We start from the raw sequence: 25,754 nt of genomic DNA, 5'->3' as shown, positions 1-25,754 counted from the left end.
GGGGTTCCCAACCTCACCCAGACAGGGCCTCATAACCTCCTCCTGACAAAAGGCCTAGGACTGAACCCCCTGAACCTCTCTCCTCTGATTATTCCTCGGATGGATCTGATTTATCAGACCATCAGGAAGGACCATACTCACCTTATGAGGATTCGGATGCAGAAGACTCAATTCCTTCTGCCTCCCCCCCAGAAGAATTTTCCTTTGGGGAGACTTTGCACTCAATGAGGGAACACTTTCAATGGCAGGGTCAGGATTTTTCTGATTCCAGGAAAAGACTAAGGACCTTTTTACACTTGCCACAGCATAGGCCTTTAGCCATCCCACCTGTACTATCAGTTGTTGATGATGCATACAATGATGTCAGTTCTGCCCCTGATTCTCTTCCCCCGGCCCCTGCCAAACCTGACAGATATTACAGGGTCCCGGATTCTCACTTCCACTTGTATAAGGCCCATGCTGCAGACCCAGAAACTATTTCTCAGGGCCCAAAGGGTGTTGCAGCTGCCACTGCCAAAAAACCCCTACCCTCTGAAAGAGAGTCAAGAGCATTAGAGAGATGGGGAAAAAAGGTTTACACATCTGCTACTCTTTCTGCCAGGGCTTTAAACTGTCAATTCCATATGATACAGTACCAGGAATTTTTGTTAGATCAGCTGAATAAAAGCTTTCCTCTCCTGAACCTTTAGACCGTAAGTCCCTTCAGGATTTGGTACACAACTCTCAGCAGGTCAGTAATCATTTCTTAAAAAGTGGCTATGATGCACTGGAGGCTTCATTTAGATCAGCTATGACTGGAGCAGTGATTCGAAGGCATGCCTGGCTAAAAGAGCAATCCTTGCCAGACCATGTCAAGTCTAAACTCCTAGATGCTCCTATGGAGAAACAAAGTTTATTTGGCTCCCCTGCACAGGAGATTCTAAAGAAAGTGGAAGAAAAAGCTAAATCTGTGCAAACAGTCAAGGATTTTCTGCAGGTCCAACCTCCGAGGTTCAGCAGAAACTGGCCTTCAAAGAATTGGTCCTTTCCAGACACCTCCAGAGCACAGAGGGGCAGGAATAGACCCAAGAGGCAGAGGTCAATCAAGAGATGCCTACAGGGGTCGTCAGTGGCAACCTGCCAACCAGAGGAGTACCGCCACAGCTGCGACCACAACCACTTCCACAGGACAGACACAATGACTTGGCTCTGATTCCGCCTACCAGGGAACAACTGGAAGCACCCTTGGGCGGAAAGTTAGCTTTATTTTCGAAAAACTGGCATTGCATTACAGGAGACAAATGGACATTGCAAACAATAGACAAAGGCTACAGGTTTCACTTCCACACTTTACCAAAAAAGCGAGGAATGCCAAACCTTCCACCAAGCCATAAGCCAGAGGCTCTAAAACAAATCATCAACTTACTTCGGATGAGAGCAATAGAAAGGGTACCATCTATGGAACAAGGCCAAGGATTTTACTCCAGACTATTCCTTATACCAAGAAAAGAAACTCAATGGAGGCCTATTCTTGACTTGGCCGCACTAAACACATATCTCATTGTACCAAAATTCAAGATGCTGACCCTACAGCAGCTTCTTCCCATGTTGGGCAAGGAGTCTTGGCTGGTGACTCTAGATCGCAAGGAGGCATACCTGCACGTCCTTATACGACCAGATTGCAGAAGACACCTCAGATTTCTTGCAGGATCAGAGCATTCTCAATTCTCAGCATTGCCCTTTGGCTTATCTACTGCGCCCAGAGTATTCACGAAATGCCTGGCATCAGTAATTGCACATTGCAGGCTTCAGGGAATTCAGATCTACCCATACCTGGACGACTGCCTAATACAAGCGGACAACAAGACAAAAATAATACAGGATTTGGCCTATGTCATACAACTGTTACAAGCCTTGGGATACACAGTCAACATCCAGAAGTCAAGACTAGTGCCATTCCAAAGGATAACATTTTTGGGTGCAGATCTGGACACAATAACTCAGATGGCTTTTCTCACAGAAGAAAAACAAAAGCAACTCCCAGTCTACTTCATGGCTTTGACAAGACAAACTCAGCTTACTGCAAGGAAAGTCCTGCAGGCCCTGGGTTACATGGCATCTTGCATAATCTGGATCCCGCATGCCAGGCTGCATATGAGAAAATTACAATGGTACCGAAGGAATGTATGGTCTCAACACAGACACAGTCTAGAAACCATGATACCAATCATTCCATGCCTGAAAAAAGAATTCCTGTGGTGGGCTCAGGCCTGCCAGACCAACAGAGGGTTGCCTTTCAACAAACCACAACCAAGGCAAACCATCACCACGGATGCCTCAGACCTAGGCTGGGGGGCACACATGGAAGATAAGTGTATCCAAGGCCTATGGTCTCAAGACCAGCTGAATCTACACATAAATCTAAAGGAGATGCTGGCAGTGAAGCATGCAATCGAGGCATTCAAATCATTCCTCCAGCAAGGACATCTGCTGATAAGGACAGACAATACCACAGTCATGTGGTACATCAACAAACAGGGAGGCACGCATTCCTACCCTCTATGCCGGATGGCAATGGACCTGTGGAACCTAGGCCTGAATCTCAACATTCAACTGCAGGCCAAATTCATACCAGGAAAAGAGAATTCACTAGCAGACAGCTTAAGCAGAACTACCACGGATGCTCACGAATGGATGCTGCATCCAGACATCTTCAAAAACATAACAAAGAAATGGGGAATGCCAGAGATAGACCTGTTCGCCTCCCCACTCAACCACCAACTGAAGAAATTCTGCTCAAGAGAATACCACCCACAAGCCTGGAGGGTGGACTCTATCTCTTTCAGCTGGAAGGCCCTGACAGTTTATGCCTTTCCACCTCTCCCATTGATGTACAAAGTTCTACTGAAAATCAGGGAGGAACAGCCAAAGGTGATTCTGATAGCTCCAGACTGGCCAAGGCAGCATTGGTATCCGCTTCTGAGAAGCATGTCTCGGACGAACTCATGGCCTCTACCCCTATGGCCTTTACTGCTAACGCAGAACAACTACAAGACCCTGCATCCAAACTTGAAAACGCTGCAGCTAACTGCCTGGAAAATTGCATAAAACAAAACCAAACTGTTTTATCTCAGAGGGTCAAGGACATTATCCTGGAGGCTCGCAGACCCTCCACAAGAAAAACCTACTCAGCTAAATGGAAGAGATTCCTCATTTGGAGTGCATCAAAGGGTACAAATGTCACACTGGCAAACCTAGCACACATCCTAGAATACTTAGCAGAACTGTTCCACAATGGCCTGTCCTATTCTTCCATTAAGATTCATGCTTCAGCAATTTCAGCAGAGTACAACATGGATCCTCCTATCTTCTCTCACCCTCTCCTCAGACAATTTTTAAGAGGGATCAAAAATGTAAAACCTCCAAGGAAACCACCTCCACCTGCATGGGATCTCAATTTTGTGCTGGAAAAATGAACACTCCACCCTTTTGAACCAGCAGCATCAGCAGACTTACAGTTCTTATCTTGGAAAACTGCTTTCCTTCTAGCAATCACTTCAGCAAGAAAAGTATCCGAGTTACAGGCATTAATGGCAGTGCAGCCTTTCCTTATCTTTCACCAGGATAGAGTGTCTCTCAGAACCAATCCTACTTTCATGCCAAAGGTGGTATCCAGGGTATCCTTGAACCAAGCTATTCATTTGCCTACGTTCTTCCCTAACCCACAGAACAGGGGGGGAAAACTATTGCACACCTTGGATGTACACAGACAACTATGCTACTATCTGGACAGAACTAAAACCAGCAGAAAAACTGACTCAACTTCTGGTAGCATATGCAACGGGAGTGCAAGGAAAAGCAATTTCCAAACAGACAATTTCAAAGTGGATAGGAAATTGCATTCAATTCTGCTACTCTTTTCATGGAAAGACAACTCCTGAAAATATCAGGCCTCACTCCACAAGAGCCACAGCCACCACTACAGCTTTCCTACGAGGAGTGGCTACCAAAGACATTTTAGAAGCTGCTACTTGGAGCTCCGTGCATACATTTGCCAAGTATTACAATCTACCCTTATACTCCAGATCCTGAGCAGGTTTTGCAACTGCAGTTTTACAGGGGATCTTAACTACAGGGGATCTTAACTACACCATCATTATCTTAGTACCTCCTCCCCCAGTATGGCTATGGTATTCTACCCATATGTTATGACTGCAGATGCATCCTTGAAGGACATAGTACAGTTTTGTACCTACCATAAATGTAGATGTCCGATAGGTATGCATCTGCAGTCAGGATTACCCACCCTCCTTCCCCTCTGTGGTATTCCTAGGGTGCTTACCCCTCCTTTTAGCAAGCTGGGGGAATCTATTATGGTGTATTTGTTTGTATGTATATATGTATATATATATATATATATATATATATATGTATATATATTTTGCTTACTACTGTTTGGAATTTTCGACATTTATCCAAATTTAGCCTTCCTAGAGGGCACCTTGCATTTGGGGCAAGAAACACTGAGGAAAATGGCATCGGCTGATGCCTTTATACCCCAGAAGCTCTGACGTCGGGTGAAGTGCGACATCAGCCGAGGCCAGACCCAGACTTTGGAATCCGGCCGACCGAAGGGCTGCCTGAGGCAGGACAACCCATATGTTATGACTGCAGATGCATACCTATCGGACATCTACATTTATGGTAGGTACAAAACTGTACTTTTTGTCATTATTGGTTCATGTTTTGTTTCATTGCTTACTGGAAAAATGTTCAAAACTGTATATTTAAAACATAAAAGCAAAAGGTGGTGGTAAAAACGACTCCAAAACCAATACCAAACGAATCCAAAAAAGAGGAGCGGAGAGCGAAAATGTAAATTCAATCTGTAATTTTATTCTAACCACGTAACACAAAATAAAACAAAATCACGCTGCAGTCGAACATATATTTAAAACATGCTTTAAAAAGTGGTGCTGTATTATACAAGGGATATAATTTAATACAATTAGGAAGGTGAATCAAAGAACTCTGACATGTTTGTATGGTCCAAAAATGTATGTAAGGGGCCTTTAATTTGAAAACAGCCCAAAGGTAAACTTAATCTGCCACTAGCCAGGTGCATTTTCTTTGAATGTGGATTTCAATGCTGTTTCCGTGAATGTGAATTTCAAAGGCAGAGAAGTTTTATTGCTGTTTTCATTATGAGACCGTATTGCTTTGTTTAGCAAATGTCTGTCAGTGCTTGTGGCATAACATTTCAAATCAAACCTCTGGGTTTGAATCAAATGGTGTCGCTTAAACTGTTTTTAAAAGCTCGACCATTGAGGCATTGAATTTTTTGAATGGCATGTCCAGTATGTATAATTATATTTTTATACTTATGCATGTCTATATGCTGCTTTTATGTGTATGTTAATACACAAGTATATTTTAGCATTAATTCATATATTTCTCACTATTTATATTACGCCTATATACTCTTAGCAAGGCACATGCATTAGTACATATACTCATTGGTATCAAGTCAGATGTATTTTGTACACATTTTTCATAGATATATTTTATATATTTTTTATATGTTTTTTGTATGTATTTTTCTATGAATGTTTTAACAGTATCATTAGCTTGGACAAGGAATGTGTGATGTAAGATTTTCTTATTGCATTATTTAGTTTTATATTTTTATTCTGCATTGGCAACTGTGTTTCTTTTCAATTAACAGTGATTAGGGTAATTGCTTGTATCATCATGTGACTGACTCAAGTATTTAAGGGAGTGTGGAATTTCAACAGTTGTCTGATGAATGGGTAGATCCCTGAAAGCCCTAACCTGTGTACTGTTAGTACTGTTTCTTAAATAAATTTCCTAGCTGTGGTACTGTCGGAGCTTCTTTACATTTTTAGTAAATTAAATCCAGATATCTGTAATGATTGTAGAAGTAAAGCAGAAAACAGTATGAACACTGAGAGATATGAACGTTGTAACTAGGACCCTGAAGAAGTCCCATGGTGTAGTTAAAAAAAAAAGTCTAAAACAAGGATTTGAGTCTGCACTGGAATTTGCATCTAAGAAGGATTTTAACAAAGGGTGCATTTCTTTACACCTACCGCTTAATCGGCCCTAAAGTAGGTGATAATGAGGTGTAAATCACATTAGAGAATGGACGAACTGTAGATCAGCACCCTGACTGGAGACTGAATATTCTCCAGTGATATATATATATATATATATCTATATATCTATATCTATCTATATATATATATATATATATCTATCTATATATATATATATATATATATATATATATAGGAATACATGCATTTCATCGAACAACCTTCCGTCGATCAGGTCCAACACCGACCTGCAATGTCAAATCTCCCATTGGCGAATGGTTAGAATGTTGAACAAAACACAGAATTCAACAATTCTGACTGCTCTTCCACCTAAACAAGCACTACCATGGGTCACAAAGGGGGGGGGACATTTTGCATTTCGCTTACTTTGTGTTCACATTTATGTGAACTCGCAGACATGCGATCGAACATTTTCCGATCAGACCAAATGTGTGCATACCATATATATATATATATATATATATATATATATATATATATATATATATATGTATGTATGTATATGTATACACATAGATTCACTTCATAATACTGAAAGCTCAAAACACTGAAACTTCAAAGTCTTGAAAACTCAAAACACTGAAGCTCAAAACACTGAAAACACATATCATACTTGTACTGAGTTTAAACAACATAAATCATAGCACTTTCCACCAAGTGTAAGCAGGGGGGCTTGCCCCCTGCACCCCTCATGTGGGGGGCTGCGTCCCCCACACCCTCTGCTACTTATATATATCAACTCCAGGATTGCACTTCACTACACTAAGTACAATCTTGGAGTTGATATATTTAAGTAGCAGGGGGTGTGGGGGGCACAGTCCCTCACATGGGGGATGCAGGGGTGCCTACCCCCCTGCTTACACTTGGTGGAAATTGCTATGATTTATGTTGTTTAAACTCAGTATAAGTATGATATGTGTTTTCAGTGTTTTGGTCTTCTATATTATAAAGTTTTCTCATTTTCAGTGTTTTGAGCTTTCAGTGTTATGAAGTAAATCCACACACACACACACACACACACACACACACACACATATATATATATATATATATATATATATATATATATCACAGTTTACCTATATGCTGTGCCTTCTAATACAGTTACAATTTCTTCTTGAAGTTTCATGTTTAGCCAAGAGTTTCCTTCATCTTAGTCTCTGATTTTTACAGTCTTATCTCATATAAATGGCTACTTAAAGCCCTTATTCTTTCCAGCCATTTGTCATTATTTTTTTCTTCATTGTCTCAGTTTAGTCACACATGTCAGAGTACATGTGAATTTATTTTTTCTTCTGCATTACTGTAACTGTTTGCTGTGTTAAAGTTGCAATTTGAGCTGCTTTTTGGTGAGTAGCTGTGAGTTTCTTCTCAGATATATTTTTTTCCCTCAACTGTTTTCCAGATTTCTTCTTTGCTGACATCCAGGAAGGGTAGTTACATGTCAGAAACCAAATTATACCTGATTGTTAACATTTACTAGCTTTTTTAATAGAGGGGGAAAAGAAATGGTTATGTGTTATTGTTTCTTCAATCAGTAAGAGCTCTAATCAACATGTTACTGATTCGTAACCATTTTGACTATCCCATCTATAGGGTTTTCTTGAGAATAATACTGAACTGGCTTTCAATTGTCTTATATGATGGACAGTATTTTATCTGGTTTGTCTATCCTGACATCATGTCTTGAATGACCTTATATGGTATAGGTCATAGCTACCCTGAGGTGTAGAAGTTCCTTCACTACGATAATGTAGTTATCCTTTCTCGCACTGTTTGCATGTTTGTATAATGGTCTTGTTAGACAGCTGTCATTTGAATTACTGTCCTACTTCCCCTGTCATTCATTATTTGGAGCAATAGGTAAACATTGCTTTAGATCAGAGAGTTCAATAAGTGCTGTACACTACCATGTGAGTTATCCGTACAGCATAATAGTGTCTGTGGTGTAGTATGGATGCAGCAGTGTAACCTTGTTTTAGCAATTGTATGCAGTGCTAGTGATAACAGACTGGCACTGCGGGGAATAGTGAGGTTAGAACAGGCAGATATCAGAGACCGTGCGACACAGGGCAGGAGAAGAAACAAGTGGTGTACATTGTACTGGAGAAGGTGTGAAGACAGGAGTTTGTATGCTGGACTAGGTAACTGTAGCAGTATACTGAAGAGGTCCATACGTGAGAAAGATGAAGTGCACCAGAATGTGAGAAGGTTAGCCAGTCATGGTAAGGAGGCTAAGAGTAGTAGATGCTGCTCTAAAAAGGGGATCAGATGTTCACTGGGGAGGGATTAGAGTTGGAGTGAGTTTATAACTTGGACCCTGTAATGGAGAATAGTTTCCATGTAAAGCTGAGCTCAAAAGCAGGGATATGATCTGATGAGAGGGGGAAAAGAAATGGTTACGTGGGGAGGTAGTCTGTGATTAAGAAGATGTGAATAGTTCAGACTGTCTATTGTTTAAATGGTAGGGTGCAGAGTGAGAGCTAACCCCTTTGGATAACTGACAGCCATCAGGCTCATTGGAGAGTCATATGCAGATGTGTGCATCTGGAAGAAAATGGCAGGAATCAGCCGGTTTATCTCAACCCCCTAGGCCAGACATGTACCTGCTTCAGGAGAAGGACATGTGCTCGTATTGCAGTGTGTTTTAGTTTGCGTTTTGAGTGCAGTATGCTGTACATTGATACAGTTTGAAAGAGAGAGGGATAAGGTTTAGCTGTATAGTCAGTTAATTGAATGACTGGATAAGCAGTGCTTTGAAAACTAAAATATGTCTGACGAGGATCACCTTGGTAAAACCTTGCAATACTCACAAAGAGCATGGCTTTAGTTTCTTCAAAGTTAAATTTAGGACACGTTGCCTTGAACCAGCACTGAATTATATAAAAGGTGAGTTGGATAAATGTGAGACTAAGTGTTGGCACAGGGACAGTATTACTAAATATTATGATAGAGACATAAGTAGACCAGTTGGACATTACTTTATTTTGGGTGTGATCTGTGAATACTGGTGTCATTAAATATATAGATAGAGATTGCGGAGAACCACCTCCAATCTGAGGGGTTAGGATGATGCTCATTAGCCTTAACCATCTACTATATGTTTAGTCCTTTTAAGTATCTGTGACATTAAGTTTTATTGTTGTGTTTGTGTTTGTAAACAGCACAAATCAGTATACACCATCAGGTTTTGTATTTTCTATAGGTTATTTTTAATCTTTTTGAAATGCATTGAAGTAGATTTTTTTGAACTGGTAACAGTTTTTGAGCTCATGTATCGAGAAAAGTTCTTATTGTGTAGCAGTTAGTTTCATAGGTTGATACTAGGCTATCTGCCCTAGGGCATTTATAAGCCTAGCCAGAGTGTGTTTGGCTTTCGCCACCCTTTTGGATTAGTTGTCTGTGCCTCTGTGTAGTAGGTCACAGAAGGTAGCCCTATTAAGGTTAGTTTACTGTACCTCTGTTTAGCAGGGACACAGAAGAGATCCCAGGGGTAAACTTACGATCTCCCATCCACTCGTCAAGATTTCTCTTGAAGAGGGACAGTGAGGGGCTCTGCCTAACATGGATTGGGATTTTGTTCCAGAGTGAGGGGAGCCTCTGGGATATGGATCTGTCCCTCCAGCATGTCCTATTTATTTCTGTGCTGAGATTCAAGTCCCTGCAGCGTATAGCTCTAAGGGATTTGGATTTCCTGAGGTGGAGCATGTCCGTTAATTCTGGGTTGGACATGGCTTTATACGTCAGACACAGATTGCCTCTGAGTAGGCAGTACGCAACTGAGTAGAGCTGGAGTTTCTTTAGCCGAACTGCATAGGGCATCTGTTTGAGTTCCTTTGATCCTCTTGGTGAGGTATTTTTGGGGTCTTTCCAGTTGCTGCAGGTGTCGGGGAAGGTACATCCCAAATGGGGCATTGTATTCAATTATGGGCTTGATAAGTGATGAGTAGAGGGGCACAATGACCTCTCTTAATCTAGATTTGAACCCTTTCATGATAAGGTGGGCTATATAGAAGGTCTTTCTAACCACTTTGGCAACGTGATTGTCAAAGGATAGATTACTATCTACTTGGGTCCCCAAGTCCCTAATTGCTTCTTCCATACTTAATGGATTACCACCTATGTGTTAATTTGTGGGCACTTTGTTTTTCCCAAAGGGGTTGACTATGCACTTTTTGGCATTTAGCTTTAGGCCATGGCTCTGCTACCAGTTATCCGTCTCAGTGAGACCCTTTTGGAGGATGGTTATGTCAGTCAGAGAGTCGATTATGGCACCCAGTTTGCAGTCATCTGCGAACTTGGTCAGCCATAGTTCACCCGTGTTAGCCTGTACCTCGGAGAAATATATACCGAACAACAGAGGTCCCAGGACTGAGCCATGTGGAATGCCACTTGTAACTGGTTTAGAGTCTGACATGGCACCTGCAATTCTGACCATGTGGGTTCTATCCCTGAGCCAGTTTGCAGCCCATCTTGTAACATAGGGGTTGATATTAAGCTGGTGAGCTTATTTATGATGCCTGAGTGGGGTATTGTGTCAAAGGCTTTTGCGAGGTCTAGGTAGGCTGTGTGGACTACCTTCCCTTCATCTATGGTTTTGGTAACTGTTTCAAAGAAGTGGACCAGGTTCAAGAGGCAAGATTTGCCCTTAAAGCCAAATTGGGTAGGATTCAGTGTCTGGAGTTTCCCAATGTCTTTGTTTATGATTTCCATGATGATACTCTCCATAGCCTTGCAGACCAGGCTAGTCAGGCTTATAGGGCGATAGTTTCCGGGGTCCGTTGTGGCACCACCTTTGTGGAGAGGGACCACTGTCGTCGTATGCCATTCCTTGGGTACATATCCTGTAGTAAGGCTGAAACTGAACAGTGACGATATGTGAGGGTTTAGTTCTTCTTGGATCTCGTGCAAGACGCAGCCCGGGGCACCATCTGGTCCCATTGATGCTGTGTTTTTTTACTTTGGAGAGGGCAGCTCTCACCTGTGCATCTGTGATGTCAGAGAGGCTACACTCTGTTGGGATAGACATTTGCTCTTTTGGGGGAAGGGGGGGGAGTTTGCTCTGAACCTTTCTGCCAGGATGTTGGCAATGTCTGTGGGTTCAGTGTATTTTTTGTCATTTTACACTAACTCAGAGCATATCTGGGAGTTGCCTCCCAGGTTCCTGACATAACTAAAGAAGGACTTGTGATTAACTTTAGTGTCTTGTGCAATTTTTTTTTCGAAGCTGGCCTTAGATGATTTTATGAGGGATCATAGTTTCTTGCTAGTACTGATCAGAGATGCCTTCCCTTTTTGGGATTTTGCTCTATCATGTAGTAGCTTCCTCCTCCTGTTGTATAGCTTATTTATAGCCAGGGTCCACCAGACAGGTCTCCTGCCTTTGGAGGAGTGAGTCTTGGTTTTATTTGGGATAGCATGCTCCATGCATTCCTGTAGGTGTCCATAGAATGCTTTTATAAAGGATTCTGCGTTTTGGGCCATATTTTCCACTGGTCCGGGGGCTTTGAAGGATTCCACCTCAGTTTTGAGAAGTGTGAAGTTTGCTTTTGAGAAGTTCTTCACCGTGGTTTCCTTGGCTGGGGTTGAGGCTGGAATATGGATGCCCAGTAAGATTAATTTATGGTCTGATCTTACCAATGAGGGGTATACCTCTGGTGTGGAACATAGAGACCCCATGTTAGTGATGACCAGGTCCAATATGTTTTCCCCTCTTGTGGGAGTGGTGACCAGTTGTTCCATAGCATTTGAGTTTATAAATTCTAGGAACCGTTGGGTGAGGGTGTTGGGGCTTGAGTAGTTTTCCCAATCAATGTTCGGGTAGTTGAAGTCACCCAATATAATGGTGTTTGGTGAGACCTTCATATTCTCCAGTGTTTTCAGGAAAGCCGAGTGGGGTTCCTGTGTTTGGGAGGGTGGTCTGTAGCAGGCTACAAACTGAAAGGCAGTTTTGTGCACTGTTAGTTGCAAATGGATGGCCTCCAGTGCTTCGTGCAGTGCCACTAACCTGGAGGTGTGGGTATCTTTGATGAATATGGATAATCCCCCTCCTTTTGTGGTTCGGTCCGAATTTTGGGACCGAAAAGCATGGTATGAAGTATAACCTGGTAGTGCTGGGGTGCTTTTGAGAGCCTTGATCCTGGTTTCTGTTACTGCACAGATATCGATATTCTCCATACTGAGAAGAGTCTCGAGTGCGTGCATCTTGAGGTTTGGACTTCTGGCATTGAGCAGCATTACCCTTAGTTTTTTTTTATTTTGTGTTGTCTATGGAGGTGGGTTTTTCTTTTGAGCCTTGCCTAAAAAAGGCACTATGGGGGAGGCAAGAGCCTTTGCCAGTATTCGAAAACCCAGGGGTGACAGGTGCAAGCCGTCCCTAGCGAAGCAACGTGGCTTGTTGAGCATGTCATCCCAGGCTGACAGACACTGGACCCCCTTTGAATGACACCAATACTTTAGCCAATTGTTAAAATTGATCATTTTGTCTTTATACTGTGGCATCATTCTTGGTGAGGGCAAGATGCTACTCAAGGTCAGGGTCATACCAGCCTGGGCTGCATGATCAGAGAGCCCCTTCTATTTCTCTTTTCATGTAGTTCAGGGAGGTGCGTCTCAGGTCATTCACACCAGCATGGACAATGACGGAGTCATATTTGTACTTGCTTTGGAGTGACCTGAGTGCATGTGTTATGTGGCGGATCCTGGCATCCGACAGGCAGCTTACTGTGACCTTCTCCTTGTTCAGTCTGGTGAGTGGGACGTCAGTGTGTCTGACAATAGAGTCACCTATTACAAGTGTATTAGGTGTGTTGTTTAGTCTTAAGGGCTGTGACTGTGTGGCACACTGACTTTGTGAGCTATGTGGGTATTGTTGCGTGGTGGGGGTTGATTGGATGTCTGCTTTGGAGGTCTCTGCTGCTTAGGCAAATTTTTTAGAGCCTCTGAGTATGTTTTTGTGTGTTTATGTGTTTTGTCTGCTGATGCGATAGGTCTGCGTGAGACTGGATTTGTGGTGTGTGTGGTTACCTTTTCCTCCTGACTGGTTGTGCCAGTACTGGGTTGAGAGAGCTCAGCCTTCAGTTTGGCTATATATTTGCATATCTCACATATATTTGAGCTTGTTGGGAGGAGGAGAGGGTGGTCTGTGTACATAAGGCAGTTGTAACATTGCCTCAAGATTCCCAGATTCACCAGCTGGACTGGGGAGTAAACCCGAAACTGACCTTTGGACATGCCTGAATAGTATAGGGAACTACTTATTGACTGATCAGAAAGGACCAATAGGGAGCAAGTACTTAAAAGGAGTATAAGAGGGTGTAGTGCGTAGGTTTATTAGTGTTTACCTGTAAGATTGCTTATATGAGCAAGTGCAGGGCTTTGGAATGAAAATCGAGTGCTTATTTTGAGATTTAGAGCAGTTCTAAGGGAAAAAATGAAGAGCAGACTTTGTGGAGCCGTGAATAGTTTAAACCTGTTTAAGCTGCGCTGCCCGATGCTGCGCTGTGCGCAAAATCATGCAAAACCACGCAAATGCAGGGTTTAAAGCAGGCAAACTTAAGGAGATAGGAATTGACCCAAAATGGCCAATAAGCTACTAGTTTCAGGGCTGAGACCACTCCTCCAGGGACAGATAGACTGCTCAAAGCTCCCCACTCTCACTGTTGAACAGAGAAGCTTCCTCCTATCCAAGTAAGGATATGGGCAACTCAGGAAACTATACCACAGTCTGGAATTCAGCAAAGCCTGAAATCTGGACTTATCTAGTTTAGCAAAGGCGGGAAAAGAGAATTTTTATTTTCAGGAAACAGCAGAAAAACACTCAGAAAACACTGTAAATGCTATAAACAGGCTAGCGCACTTTAGTGTGTAGCCTGCAACAGTTATACAATAAAAAAACGACTTAAAATGATAGAAAAACAAGTGCAAAACTGTAAAATGCAGAAAGGCAATGCAATTTAAACTTTTTAAAGCACATATCAGTTAGAAACTCGCTTTTTAGGCGGGAAAAGGCAGTCGGGGCAAAAAAAACAGAGAAAAAATACTTGAATCTGGAAAAGTCTCTCTTGGGTCTCTCTGTTGCCTGTATCACTCTGCAGGACACAACGAGGAGCTGTGCTGAGTTGTATACTGGCGCAAAACAGCTCAAATGCGGGTTTTAAATCAGGGAAACTGAAAGAGATAGGAATTGACCCAAATCGGCCAATAAGCTACTAGTTTCAGGGCTGAGACCACTCCTCCAGGGACAGATAGGCTGCTCAAAGCTCCCCACTCTCACTGGTGAACAGAGAAGCTTCCTCCTATCCAAGTAAGGATATGGGAAACTCAGGAAACTATACCACAGTCCGGAATTCAGCAAAGCCTAAAATCTGGACTAATCTAGTTCAGCAAAGGCAGGAAAAGAGAATTTTTTTTTTTTTTTTTTTTCAGGAAACAGCAGAAAAAACACTTAGAAAACACTGTAAATGCTATAAACAGGCTGGCACACTTTAGTGTGTAGCCTACAACAGTTATACAATACAAAAACGACTTAAAATGATAGAAAAACAAGTGCAAATCTGTAAAATGCCACTTTTTTCCTTAAATCTGGTAAAGTCTCTCTTAGGTCTCTCTGTTGCCTGTATCACTCTGCAGGACACCACGAGGAGCTGTGCTGAGTTTGCCACTTGTGTACAGAGAGGGATAAAATAATTTTTTTTTCAGAATTGGCTGACTAAAATATGCTATTTCTTTTCAGTGTAGCTTGCTTTGTATTTCTGTGAATTGCATAGAAAGAATTTTGCATTCTGAATGGCCAATGAAAGAATTTAATTCAGTTGTTCTCCAATCTTAATATACTTGGCACAAATGTATTTAAATGGGCCCTAGTTTATAGCTATGCATCAAGTGATATGCCGTGGTGGAAAGGAGGTTCCTCTTGAATGGCAGAAAGTTTGTTACTCTGCCTGTTGTTCCTCCCACCCAAGTCAGACCATTACCCTTTCTAAACACACTCCCAATTGTGCATTTTTGTTTGTACAGATCTGCCGTTGCAGGACTATAATGCTGCATTTTTGGACAGACTGAATTGTTTCCATTGTAAGTTTGCTCACTTCATTTGGTGTTTTGGTAGTGATAGTTTATGAGCGGCTTTGAGGGCATTTGCTGGACTATGACATGTGAGGAATCGTTTGAAGAGTACCATTGCTTTGTAAGTGGTGTACTTGAAATGAATTGAATTAATGTGAAGACAGTGTAAACTCCTGGAGCACCGAGGTGCTGATGTTCAAGATTGTGAGAGCATTGGAATGAATTGTAATGCCATAAGACTATTAATAGGTTGTAGTCTGCTATTGTCATTTGAGAATTGCACTACAGGTTAAACTTTTTGTCGAGAAATTTCACTTTTTTAAAGTTACTTAACATATGCATGACTGTCACAATGATGGATTTTGTAACATTTGACTCTAAATTCCATTATTGTCGATCTGCGTGATACTGCAGCATAAAGTGAAGTTTGTTTTTATTCTGAAAACTAACCTGAAAGAGAATTGAAATGTTGACTTCTTTGTCTGAAACTTGGTTGCCGCAGTACTCTTGTTTTATGTAAAACTGTCTTGTTAAACTGATTTGTGAGTAATACGAAAGTGAGAGAATCCCAAAACACGAAGTGTAAAGATGAAGTTAGGCTACTTAGTACTGGGAAAAACAAATGCATTTATCTGTAACTTAAGATAACTGGGAAGTAGCTCGCTTGTTTAAATGTGAGCAGGCACTGAAGTATATCAAGGAAGTGGATATAGAAAATATTTGAAGGCAGCACTGGTAATGTCAGTGAATGTGCTTCACATATCAAACACTTCTCTTTGCAGGGTGGGTGCATAGTAGCTCCCATTATGGAGGCTCTGCCCTCACACTGCCACTAACAAAGTGCACCAACTCCAATTCCAGACTACTTTGAAGCAAAGAGAATACTGTGGTTTGCTAACAAAAAAAAAACTATTTCCTTTCACTTTCTCTGAGGCAGTGTGACTTCAGTGTTAGTGCGTTTAGCTAGTGGGGGTGGTGGGGTGCAGCCCCCACTGCAGAAATAAATTGTTGGTAGTAATGTCTTGTTTTTTTGTTGCATGTCATTCCTTTATGTAGCAGTGTTCAGTTAAACACATGTGAATCTTTTTTTATAGTTACACTTCACAGACTAGACAAGGCTAATTCAGCTTTCAAGTATTCGGCAGAGCGAATGTCATCGGCAACAATAAACATTTAAGAAAAAGTTCTCTTGACCACTTTTCACTTAGCAAAATAATGGATTTGTTAGAAGTTCCTGACCCACATCACACTGAAGAAATTGTCAGCGGACATACAATTCTATAAACCTAGCAGTGGATTTTGAAGCTTATTAAATTGCAAGTCAGTCAAATTACACACAATACCAGCATAATGTACTATGGCAGCAAAACAGATGATGCTGTAAGTTGAGATTGTAAAGAAAGGGACATTAGCTCAAGCAACCTGCTTTGTGTGCATTAGGGGGGAGGGACTTTTTCTTTACTGTATGAAATAGTAAAAATGCCTTTTGTGTAGTATAACCCAAGTTACAAGCCTTTATAATGTGCATGCTGTCACACTTTATAATAGCTTCTTTAAACACAGGCCAAATCTAACCAACAGATTTCTTTACTGTACTTTGCTCTATGTCTACAAAAGAGTTTAGTAGTAAAGAACTTCTGAAACAGTTGAGATGTATTTTTTGGGTATTTTCAGTACATCTTTCTTTGCTTAACATTCATGCATTACATGGGGGAATATTTCAGGATTGTGTTACCTCCCTGTATGTACAAAATGAGAGTAGAGCTCCAGTTTAAATTTCTGTCTTGTTTGTCTGTTGTGTAGCTTCAGAGTGCCACACTTGAGGAAGACGTATGTAGCGTATGTTACAAAGCAGTCCTGACTCCCTATAGAAGTATATGCAGTACACCGTGACATGAAGAGGGCGTATAGGAAGGCACCGAACATTTAAAAAGTTTTCTTTTGGTGCACTTTCCAAACTGTGATCCTACCCTGACACTTGTGATGTCCCAGTATAGTCCTGATAGCACCAAAGTGTTACCCTTAGTCTGACAAATTAACTTTTCTTTGTGTTATGTTCCCTACCAACAGCAGCAGATAAAATTGGGTACATAGCTGTCTCCTAGGTACAGGTTTGCAAGGTGTATACCTTGTACACCATAGGTTCATAAGTAGGTACTAGGCTATCGGCCCTAGGGCCCATACAAGCCTAGCCAAACAATTTACCCTGGCTTTCGCCACCCAAGAAAATTATTTTCCTGTACCCACAGAAGTGATCCCCGGGGTGAATTTCCCATCCAATCATCAAGATTTTTCTTGAAGAGTGCTAATGAGGAGCTCTGTTTGACATAGATAGGTAGTCTGTTCCAGAGTATGGGAAGTCTCTGGGACAGGAATCTATCCCTCCAGCATGTTCTGTTTATTGTGGTGACAAGGTTAAGGTCCCTAGAGCGTGTAGCTCGGAGAGATTGGGATTTCTTTAAGTGGAGCATGTCCAACAGCTCTGGGTTTGACATAGCTTTGTATGTTAGGCAGAGATCGCCCCTGAGTAGGCGATATGCGATGGAATAAAGCTGTAGCTTTTGAGACGGTCTGCATAGGGCATCTGTTTGAGGCCATAATCCTCTTTGTGAGGTATTTCTGTAGTCTTTCCAGTTGTTGTAGATGTCTTGTGAAGTACATACCAAAAGGGGGCATTGTACTCTATAATGGGTCTAATGAGTGATGAGTAGAGGGGAACAGTGACCTCTTTTTTTCTGGATGAGAATCCTTTTGTGATGAGATGAGCCACGTAGAAGGATTTCCTGACCACTGTGGTAATGTGATTATCAAAGGAGAGACTACTGTCCACCTGTGTCCCAAGGTCTCTTATCACATTTTCGGCATTGAGTAGACTACCAGCTATGTGGTAGTTCATGGGTACAGAGTTTTTACCAAAGGGGATGACAATACACTTTTTGGCATTGAGCTTCAGGCCATGGCTTTGACACCAGGTATCTGTCTCGGTGAGGCCTTTTTGTAGTTTGTCCACATCGTTGGGAGTTTCGATTATGGCTCCCAGTTTGCAGTCATCTGCAAACTTTGTTAGCCAAAGACCTTCTGTGTTGGCCTGCACGTCAGAGAAGTAGATACCAAACAGGAGAGGACCCAGGACTGAACCCTGTGGTACTCCACTTGTCACTGGTCTGATGTCGGATTTGGAATCCGCTACTTTCACAGTGTGTGTTCTGTCCGTGAGCCAGTTGGCAACCCATCTTGTGACATAGGGATTTATACCTAGTTTAGTGAGCTTATCTATAATTCCAGAGTGGAGGATGTTGTCGAAAGCCTTGGCGAGATCTAGATAAACTGTGTGAACCATTTTACCCTCATCTATGGCTTTGCTGACTGCTTCAAAGAAGTCAGTCAGGCTTAGGAGACATGATCTGCCTTTTATAAATCCAAACTGAGTAGGGCTCAGAGTTTGGAGATTACCAATGTCTTTGTTTATGAGTTCCAAGATGATACGTTCCATGGCCTTGCAGACCAGGCTCATCAGGCTAATGGGGCAGTAGTTCCCAGGGTCCGTCGTGGCTTCCCCTTTGTGGAGTGGGATAACTGTCACGGTGCGCCATTCAGTGGGTACAAAGCCTGAGGTGAGGCTATGATTGAACGTGGTACTTAGGTAGGGTACCAGTTCATTCTGTAGTTCGTGTAGAACGCAGCCTGGGATATTGTCAGGTCCCATGGATGCTGTGTTCTTGGCTTTGGAGAGTGTGTTTTTTACCTGTGCAGCCGTGATTATAGGAACTTTGCATTCTTCCGGTATAGAGATGGTCCCTCTAGGGGGTGAGAGGGGGGTAAAGTTAGCACTGAACCTATCTGCTAGGATGTTGGCAATATCAGTTGGTTCTGTATATTTAGTGCCATTATGCTGCAACTCAGAGCAGATCTGAGTGTTCCCATTTAGATTCTTGACATAGCTGTAGAATGCTTTGTGGTTGTCTTTAGAGTCAGTGGCAATTTTGTTTTCGTAACTAGCTTTGGAGGATTTTGAGTGATCTCAGCTTCTTAGCAAATACAATTCTAAGCGTAATAATTTTGTAAATGAGTTGTGCTAGAATTTAAATGAGGATGATCTAGTATAGTTATTATTTTATTGAGGTTGTATATTTTGTTCAGTTTCTTTTTTTTCCCAGAGTACATAGCTGACTCTTTGTTTCTCTTTCTCTTTCTTAAGCCTGTTATGGCAGGAGTTTTACTTTTAGTATTATGTTGTCCATAAAAATGATTTGGTAGGGGAAGTGGAGGGGAGTGGGGATGGAGGTGGAAGTACATTCTGCAAATAGTACAAATTGGTGTACAGTTCATAAATCCTGTCTACATGCTACACCACCATGTTGCCTGCAGGACAGAGCCCAGTCACTCCTGTACCCCCTCCCTCCAATTAGCTAACTCATTCTACAGTCACAGGAACTGGGAATTTCTGGGCAACTTGAGAGCCTTATGGCTTATTCTTTGCTGGGAACCTACCATGAGCTTCAGTCACTGATGAGGGAATGTGAGTGGTAGGGATTGGGCCAGTTTGCTGATTCTGTGTGGTGGTCTGCTCTGTCCCCAAGGTAGAGCACCCCCGTCCCCTGTGACGGCTCTTCCAAGCTTTGCTGTAGCGGCCCTACAAGAGGAATCATGCTGAATACCATATTTTCTCACTGTGTGATACGCACATGGCAGTGTGGGCTCAAACAGCTACTAAGCTCCCTGGGGTTGATGCCTAGTTTTTCTGATAGGTGTCACCCATGTGTCAAACCATAGCTACCTCCCTCTCCCCCTAGGGTGGATGCACTGGTCGCATCTGCTCACTGTTGTCCTCCCCCACCTGTACACTTTAGAAATTTTACAACTTTACAAATCTGATCGTGGTTCAGATATGAGCACCAGAGGCAGACCTGCAAAGATGACTGTGTATACTAGCCATGCAGCAGTTGTTGGGACACCCAGTAATGCCTAGGATTAGTAAATGTTTGCTCTGGTAATAACTACAAGAGCATGCTTCATATCAGTACACAAACTGCCCCAGTAAATGGAGACAATATAAAACTTAATAGTTTAGTCAGTAAAACCAAACCAAAGGTGAAGTTCAAAGTCATAGATTTATACAAAGTTGGAATAAAAATTACTATAAGTTGTATGCTTCTAAATTATTTTTAGTTGGGGAATGCTGTAGAAAAATGGCTTCTACAGAATTAGAATAATGGTTTAAAATAGAAGCAGGGAGACAGTGTCGTGTTTTTTTCTACTATGTTTACATTCCTTATGGTTTTAAAATGATATTTTGCTAATATTTTTTCTTTAATTTTTAAGCATTTTTATTTATTGTTTTATTTTTAAAATCATGTGCATATATGTTTGAAGGATCTTTTAGATCTCATTAATGTTAATGTAAACTGAATTACATCAGAAGAAGTACTTCTGAGGGGACATAACTATATTTTATTGTGTGTGCGCGTCTGTCCATGTATGTGGGAATGCAAGGATTATATAGGCTTTTAATTCTTGACGGAGTCTGGAACAAATAGGAAAAGTGGCATTCAACGATGAAGAAGTGGGTTTTAAATCCTTTAAGTGGGGAGCTCACATTGGGGTGGCAAAGGTTCAAGCCTAAATCCATCTTCAACCCTGATCAAGAACCTTCAGAATAGGAGAGTTGATGTGAGATAAGCCCTCAGTTCTCACCCTGGGTAGACTATCCAGCACTGAATAGGACCTGAGAAGTACTAGCATTTCCACCTGTCTACTAGTACTCTTGTGTTTTCTGGTTTTATGCTGTGGCATGTTATGCACACGAGGACAAACATCCGGTACACTGTACCCTAAGTAAGCTGCCATTTATAGTACAATGTTAATAGAGTAACATGTTTACTGTAATCGTCCCTAGCATTTACTGCCAAAACTATTAGTGAACCTGATATTCATGCATTTGTTCCTGCCTAAGAATACAAATATGCAACATAATGTGGTTTTGTTGCCTAATCTGTCTTTCATTGGTATCCTTCTGATTCATATCATAGCTTGACATTTTTCTACATTTTGATGTATGTATAACTCCTTTTAACAGTAGTCTTGTTAATGTTTTTACAGTGTGAATAGTTTTATGGTTTTTTTTCCTTCAAGGATGATGACTTTTTGAGACGCCGATTCAAGGGGATGGAACAGGACTCCCTAAACTCCTCCCACCCATTAACAACCCGCGTAGAAACACCTGAGCAAATTGAAGAAATGTTTGATTCAGTTTCTTACGTGAAGGTAACATAAGCACAGTTATACTTTGTGAGACATTCAGTAAAAAGACATGCTATAGTAGTGATTTTAGCATGTGAATGGTTAAACGCACAATTTTGATTGGATAGTCCTTACTTTTAATTTATTTCTATTTTTGAGAGATTGATAGTTTTCTTCAGGGCAGCCTGGCTCCTCCTCCAGCTTGGTGCTGAATATATGAAGTGTAAAGCAAAGTCAACAGAACGACTACCCACATAATCTGCATGGTGTTATAATGGTGTCTTATTAAACTTGTATACAGTGAAATAGCATTTTGGGTATGATGTTTTCATCATTTTGATCAAAACATTAATACTGATATGCACAGCATATTCAGTTTGCTAAGAACAGAAATGGAGCCAGTAATAAGTATATTGTTAAACTAACTCCTTCCAGTACAGCCCTTTTGAGTGTGTACCTTTAACTCCTAGTGGGTGTGGTTTGAGCCTTTAAAAAATGAAGTTATCACCTTACTGTTCTAACAAATACTCATTGACAGAGGTCAAATATCAATGCAATTGTTTGCCATCATCTATGCTTCAAGATAAAATATTCTGATACAGTGCATGTAGCATGGGTTTGGAATTATTAATGCAAGTATGAGCAAGTAGCAGTTGATGCCTAGAGGAGCAGTAGAAGGTAATTGCAGAAACGTCTGGAGGAGTACTCTGCTATAATGAGTTGGTAGGCCATGCTAAATAAGTTTGAAGATGAATCAGTAATTGTTATAACCAAAAGGTGCACATTTGCAAAGTAACCCAAGCATACTGGTACTGTAAGAAGGGTGGGCTAGTGGGGATTAGCCATGGGAACTTGCTCACAGGAGGCACCAGCCAGGTATAGATGAGTAATGCACAGTTCATTTTTCTTGCATTATTTAATATTGTATTGCAGTTTCTGCAGTTACAGTTTAGTATAATGTTAAGCCAAGATTAAGTTATGATAACGCATCTGAGAGCCACTGTATAATTTATGAAGTCAAAGCTGTGCTTTGCAGCAGCATTGTAGGGACTTTGTATGTGTATCTACGCAAACACAAACACACACAAATTACTTCCTGGTTTCTGTAATGGTTGCGCCATATCCTTAAATGGTACTCTGCTTCTGACAACTGCACTGTTGCATCACACTTCTCTGCCCCTTCATAGTTTCCTTTTGGCAGAGAGGACACAGTCCATGCTTTTGGACATCACATTGATTGCTATGCATTCTGCACCTGGCAAGTGTACCACTGCAATCACTAACACAGACTGACTGGTGATTTTACAAAAATGACTTAAATACTAAAAAAAATGTGGTAAATATGTAAAACATTCTGGAACCATAAATAATAAATGCTGCCACTATGAGTGGACAAAACGGAATGCACCAAGGATTGTAATCCCCTAACTGCATTTGCCAAAAAAAGGCAGGAAAAAAAAACACTTTATGCATTTTTGTTTTGTAGGGACAAGCCCTCCTGCACCCTTGATATGGGGAGTAGTGAGCCCTTTGCACCCCTGAATGTAAACATACCCACTCCATGGTTGCACCAACTCAAAGAATGGGGAAATTCCTCAAAAAGGCATCACTGTCAGCTGAACATGTAAGCACCGATTTCCTGTGGATAAACTCTGATCTTCAGTAGGTTGAACCTTGGGCAACTGAAGTTTGAGAGTTCAATCTTAACATAAAACAACTACGGCAAATGCTTTCATCAGGTATTCCTTAATGTAGACTATGACTTCTTCAGACAGTTTGAAGATGCCACTCTATTAAGGCGTACTTAATGCAGGGGTTTACTATATTGATTGTTATTATTAAACTAGGTGTTTATTTTTATGTTTTATTTGTGTTTTACTTATTTGCCATTTTTTTGTATTTTTATTTTTAATCTATATGTGCCCCACTATCCCTGGTGCAGCTACTGTAATTTGCTTCAGTAGTAAGACAGTATTTTGGCTGTAAGAAGTGCTGGCTTGTTGGTGAATATGCTGCAGCTGAGGCACTTCAAATATGTGTGGGTGATGCATTGTATGGGTTCATCCGTTTAAGTGGAATAAGTAATGACATTTCTTCTGTAGATACTTCTTTTAAATGACCGGTAGCTAGGTCACTATGTTTATTGGGATCAATATTGAATCCTGAAGGACTTCCAAGATGGCTGCACACTTGTCAACAGCATAATTTCAGCTCTCCCAGTATGAAAAAAGGGCCAGTAACTCTGCAAGTTTCAGTAAATTCAGTTATTGGCTAGTAAGTACACAACCTGGATGCCAGCAAAGAAGAAATTTAGAGCGCCTGAAAGAAAATCAGGTAGAAAAGGTGAAGACTGAGGAAAATCCTGCAGCTGTTCAGTAAAAAGCGGTTCATGTTCTAGCTTTGGTGCAAGACATGGTTTCCAGTAATCTAGAGGAAACTAATCACACGTGTTCAGAGTTGATTAAAATAAACAAGACAACTCAAATAACACTAGGCTGGAAAAAAAATGGAACAAGCTTTAAACAGCTATTCAAATGAACTGATAAAACTGCAAAAATCAGAGGTTGAAATGAAAAAAAGGCTGACTGCATGTGAGACTGCTGGGTCTATATTACCAAATAAAAAAAAACCCTTTATAGGAATACCCAAATGTCGACACCTATAATGCGAACCACGAAAATCCTGAACGCACTAAACAGCGAAAAATAAAATAACGAACTGTTATAGTTGGCCAACCCCACCACCCGCTACATACCACCTACCCAAGCAAAATAAATAAACCACATACATACACTAACTAAACCCTACTTCTAACCTAAAGTAAAGCACCAAAGCCCTACTTCTAACCCTACACTAAACCCCACATACACAACTAACTATGCACTATCCTTAAGCCCTCCCTAAACCTAAGGTCCGTAACTACCGCACACGTCCCCTACAGGCATACACCCAAAAAAATAAATAATACACATACATACACTTAGCAAAACTGTACTTCCAACACTACACTAAACCCCACATACACAACTATCTATGCACTATCCGTAACCCCTCCCTAACCCTAAGGTCTGTAAGTACCGCACACTTCCCCTGCAGACATACACACAACAAAAATAAATAATACACATACATACAGTTAAATAAATCCCTACTTCTAACACTATTCTAAATCTTACATACATTACCTGTCTATTCACTTATCTTAACCCACATCCTAACCCTAAAGTCCGCTACTTACCTTACGGAGCTATACCGCAGATGGGACAACCATTACACTTCGACATTTCAATTTTCATTATTTTGGACGTTCGGCATTTCCATCTTTCACGCAATACGTGTCGCTCTTTTCGTATTTGCGATTATGGTCTTTCGATCTGGTAATAGGAACCCGAGACTGTTCAAGATGAGCTATTTCAAAAAAATGGTAGAGTTAGAGGGCAGAGTATGCAAGAGTAAAACTGACATTTTGTGTTGTACTAGATAAACTGGAAGGTACAGACTATTAATTTTATGAAAGCACAAAAGAAGCAGCTAGACTGGTACTCTGCAACAGGATCTGTTAATTGAAAGGCCACATTCTATCTATTGATCCAAACCTGTCCATGAGAGAACAGCCAAGACATGTATTAGTAAAGATGCAATCATATCAGCAGAAAGAGTTGATCCTGACAAAACTGTGGCATAATGACAAAGTATTAAAAAATGGAGACTGTATAGTGTTTGTATAAAATGATTATTCACTGTACAGCAGGCAAAAGAAAAGCAGGTTTATCCCAGCAATCAGTGAATTTTGAGAGGTAGGTGTGAGATTTAAAGCTGCTGTAGCTGGTTGCCTTCAAAATATTTTTTTCTTAGAGGATCAAAGTCATTTTTTGATGTAGAACAGACAAAGGATGAAATAGAAAAATTTGTCCAACAAAAAGTGAGCCATTAAACAGAAGGGGACTGTGCTACTCATTCTTCTGATAATAAGGTTCGCAGAGAAACTTTGCCAGTGAAACCTTTTCCAGTGTTTGCAACTGCCCACTACTGTGCTGCCATAAGGGAATTACAGTGGCTGGAATCCTTACATTAACTAACCTACACAGAACTTCCACAAATCCATAACATTGTGTATTAAACTGACGACTGTCCATCCCTCTCCAACCTCATGCAAATGTATAACCCTTCCAGGCCACTACTTTCATCAGACAAATATGTATTACATGTATCCAAACAAAACAATTCTGCTGGCAAATCACTACTCTCCCATCAGTTCAATAAATCCTGGGACTCCATCCCACTAACAGTACAACAAGAACAGTCCCTAAAATCATTTAGAACTGGAGTCCT

At 41.1% G+C, this 25,754-nt stretch overlaps 1 protein-coding gene across 1 annotated transcript in view; it reads left to right on the top strand.

Moving 5' to 3' along the window:
* Window positions 1–25,754, top strand: part of LOC122795645 (leucyl and cystinyl aminopeptidase) — a 1,650,338-nt gene that overhangs the window by 814,546 nt on the left and 810,038 nt on the right. Inside the window, exon 8 of the mRNA XM_044063917.1 lies at window positions 21,315–21,446. Coding sequence (XP_043919852.1) covers window positions 21,315–21,446 — 132 coding nt within the window. The remainder of the gene's footprint in view (window positions 1–21,314; window positions 21,447–25,754) is intronic.

This window comes from Protopterus annectens, chromosome 2.part2 (assembly GCF_019279795.1).
Source record: "Protopterus annectens isolate FY-2018-M chromosome 2.part2, PAN1.0, whole genome shotgun sequence".
Classification (NCBI taxonomy): domain Eukaryota; kingdom Metazoa; phylum Chordata; order Ceratodontiformes; family Protopteridae; genus Protopterus; species Protopterus annectens.
Note: the sequence above shows the minus strand (reverse complement) of the source record. Positions and strands in the feature narration are given on the sequence as shown.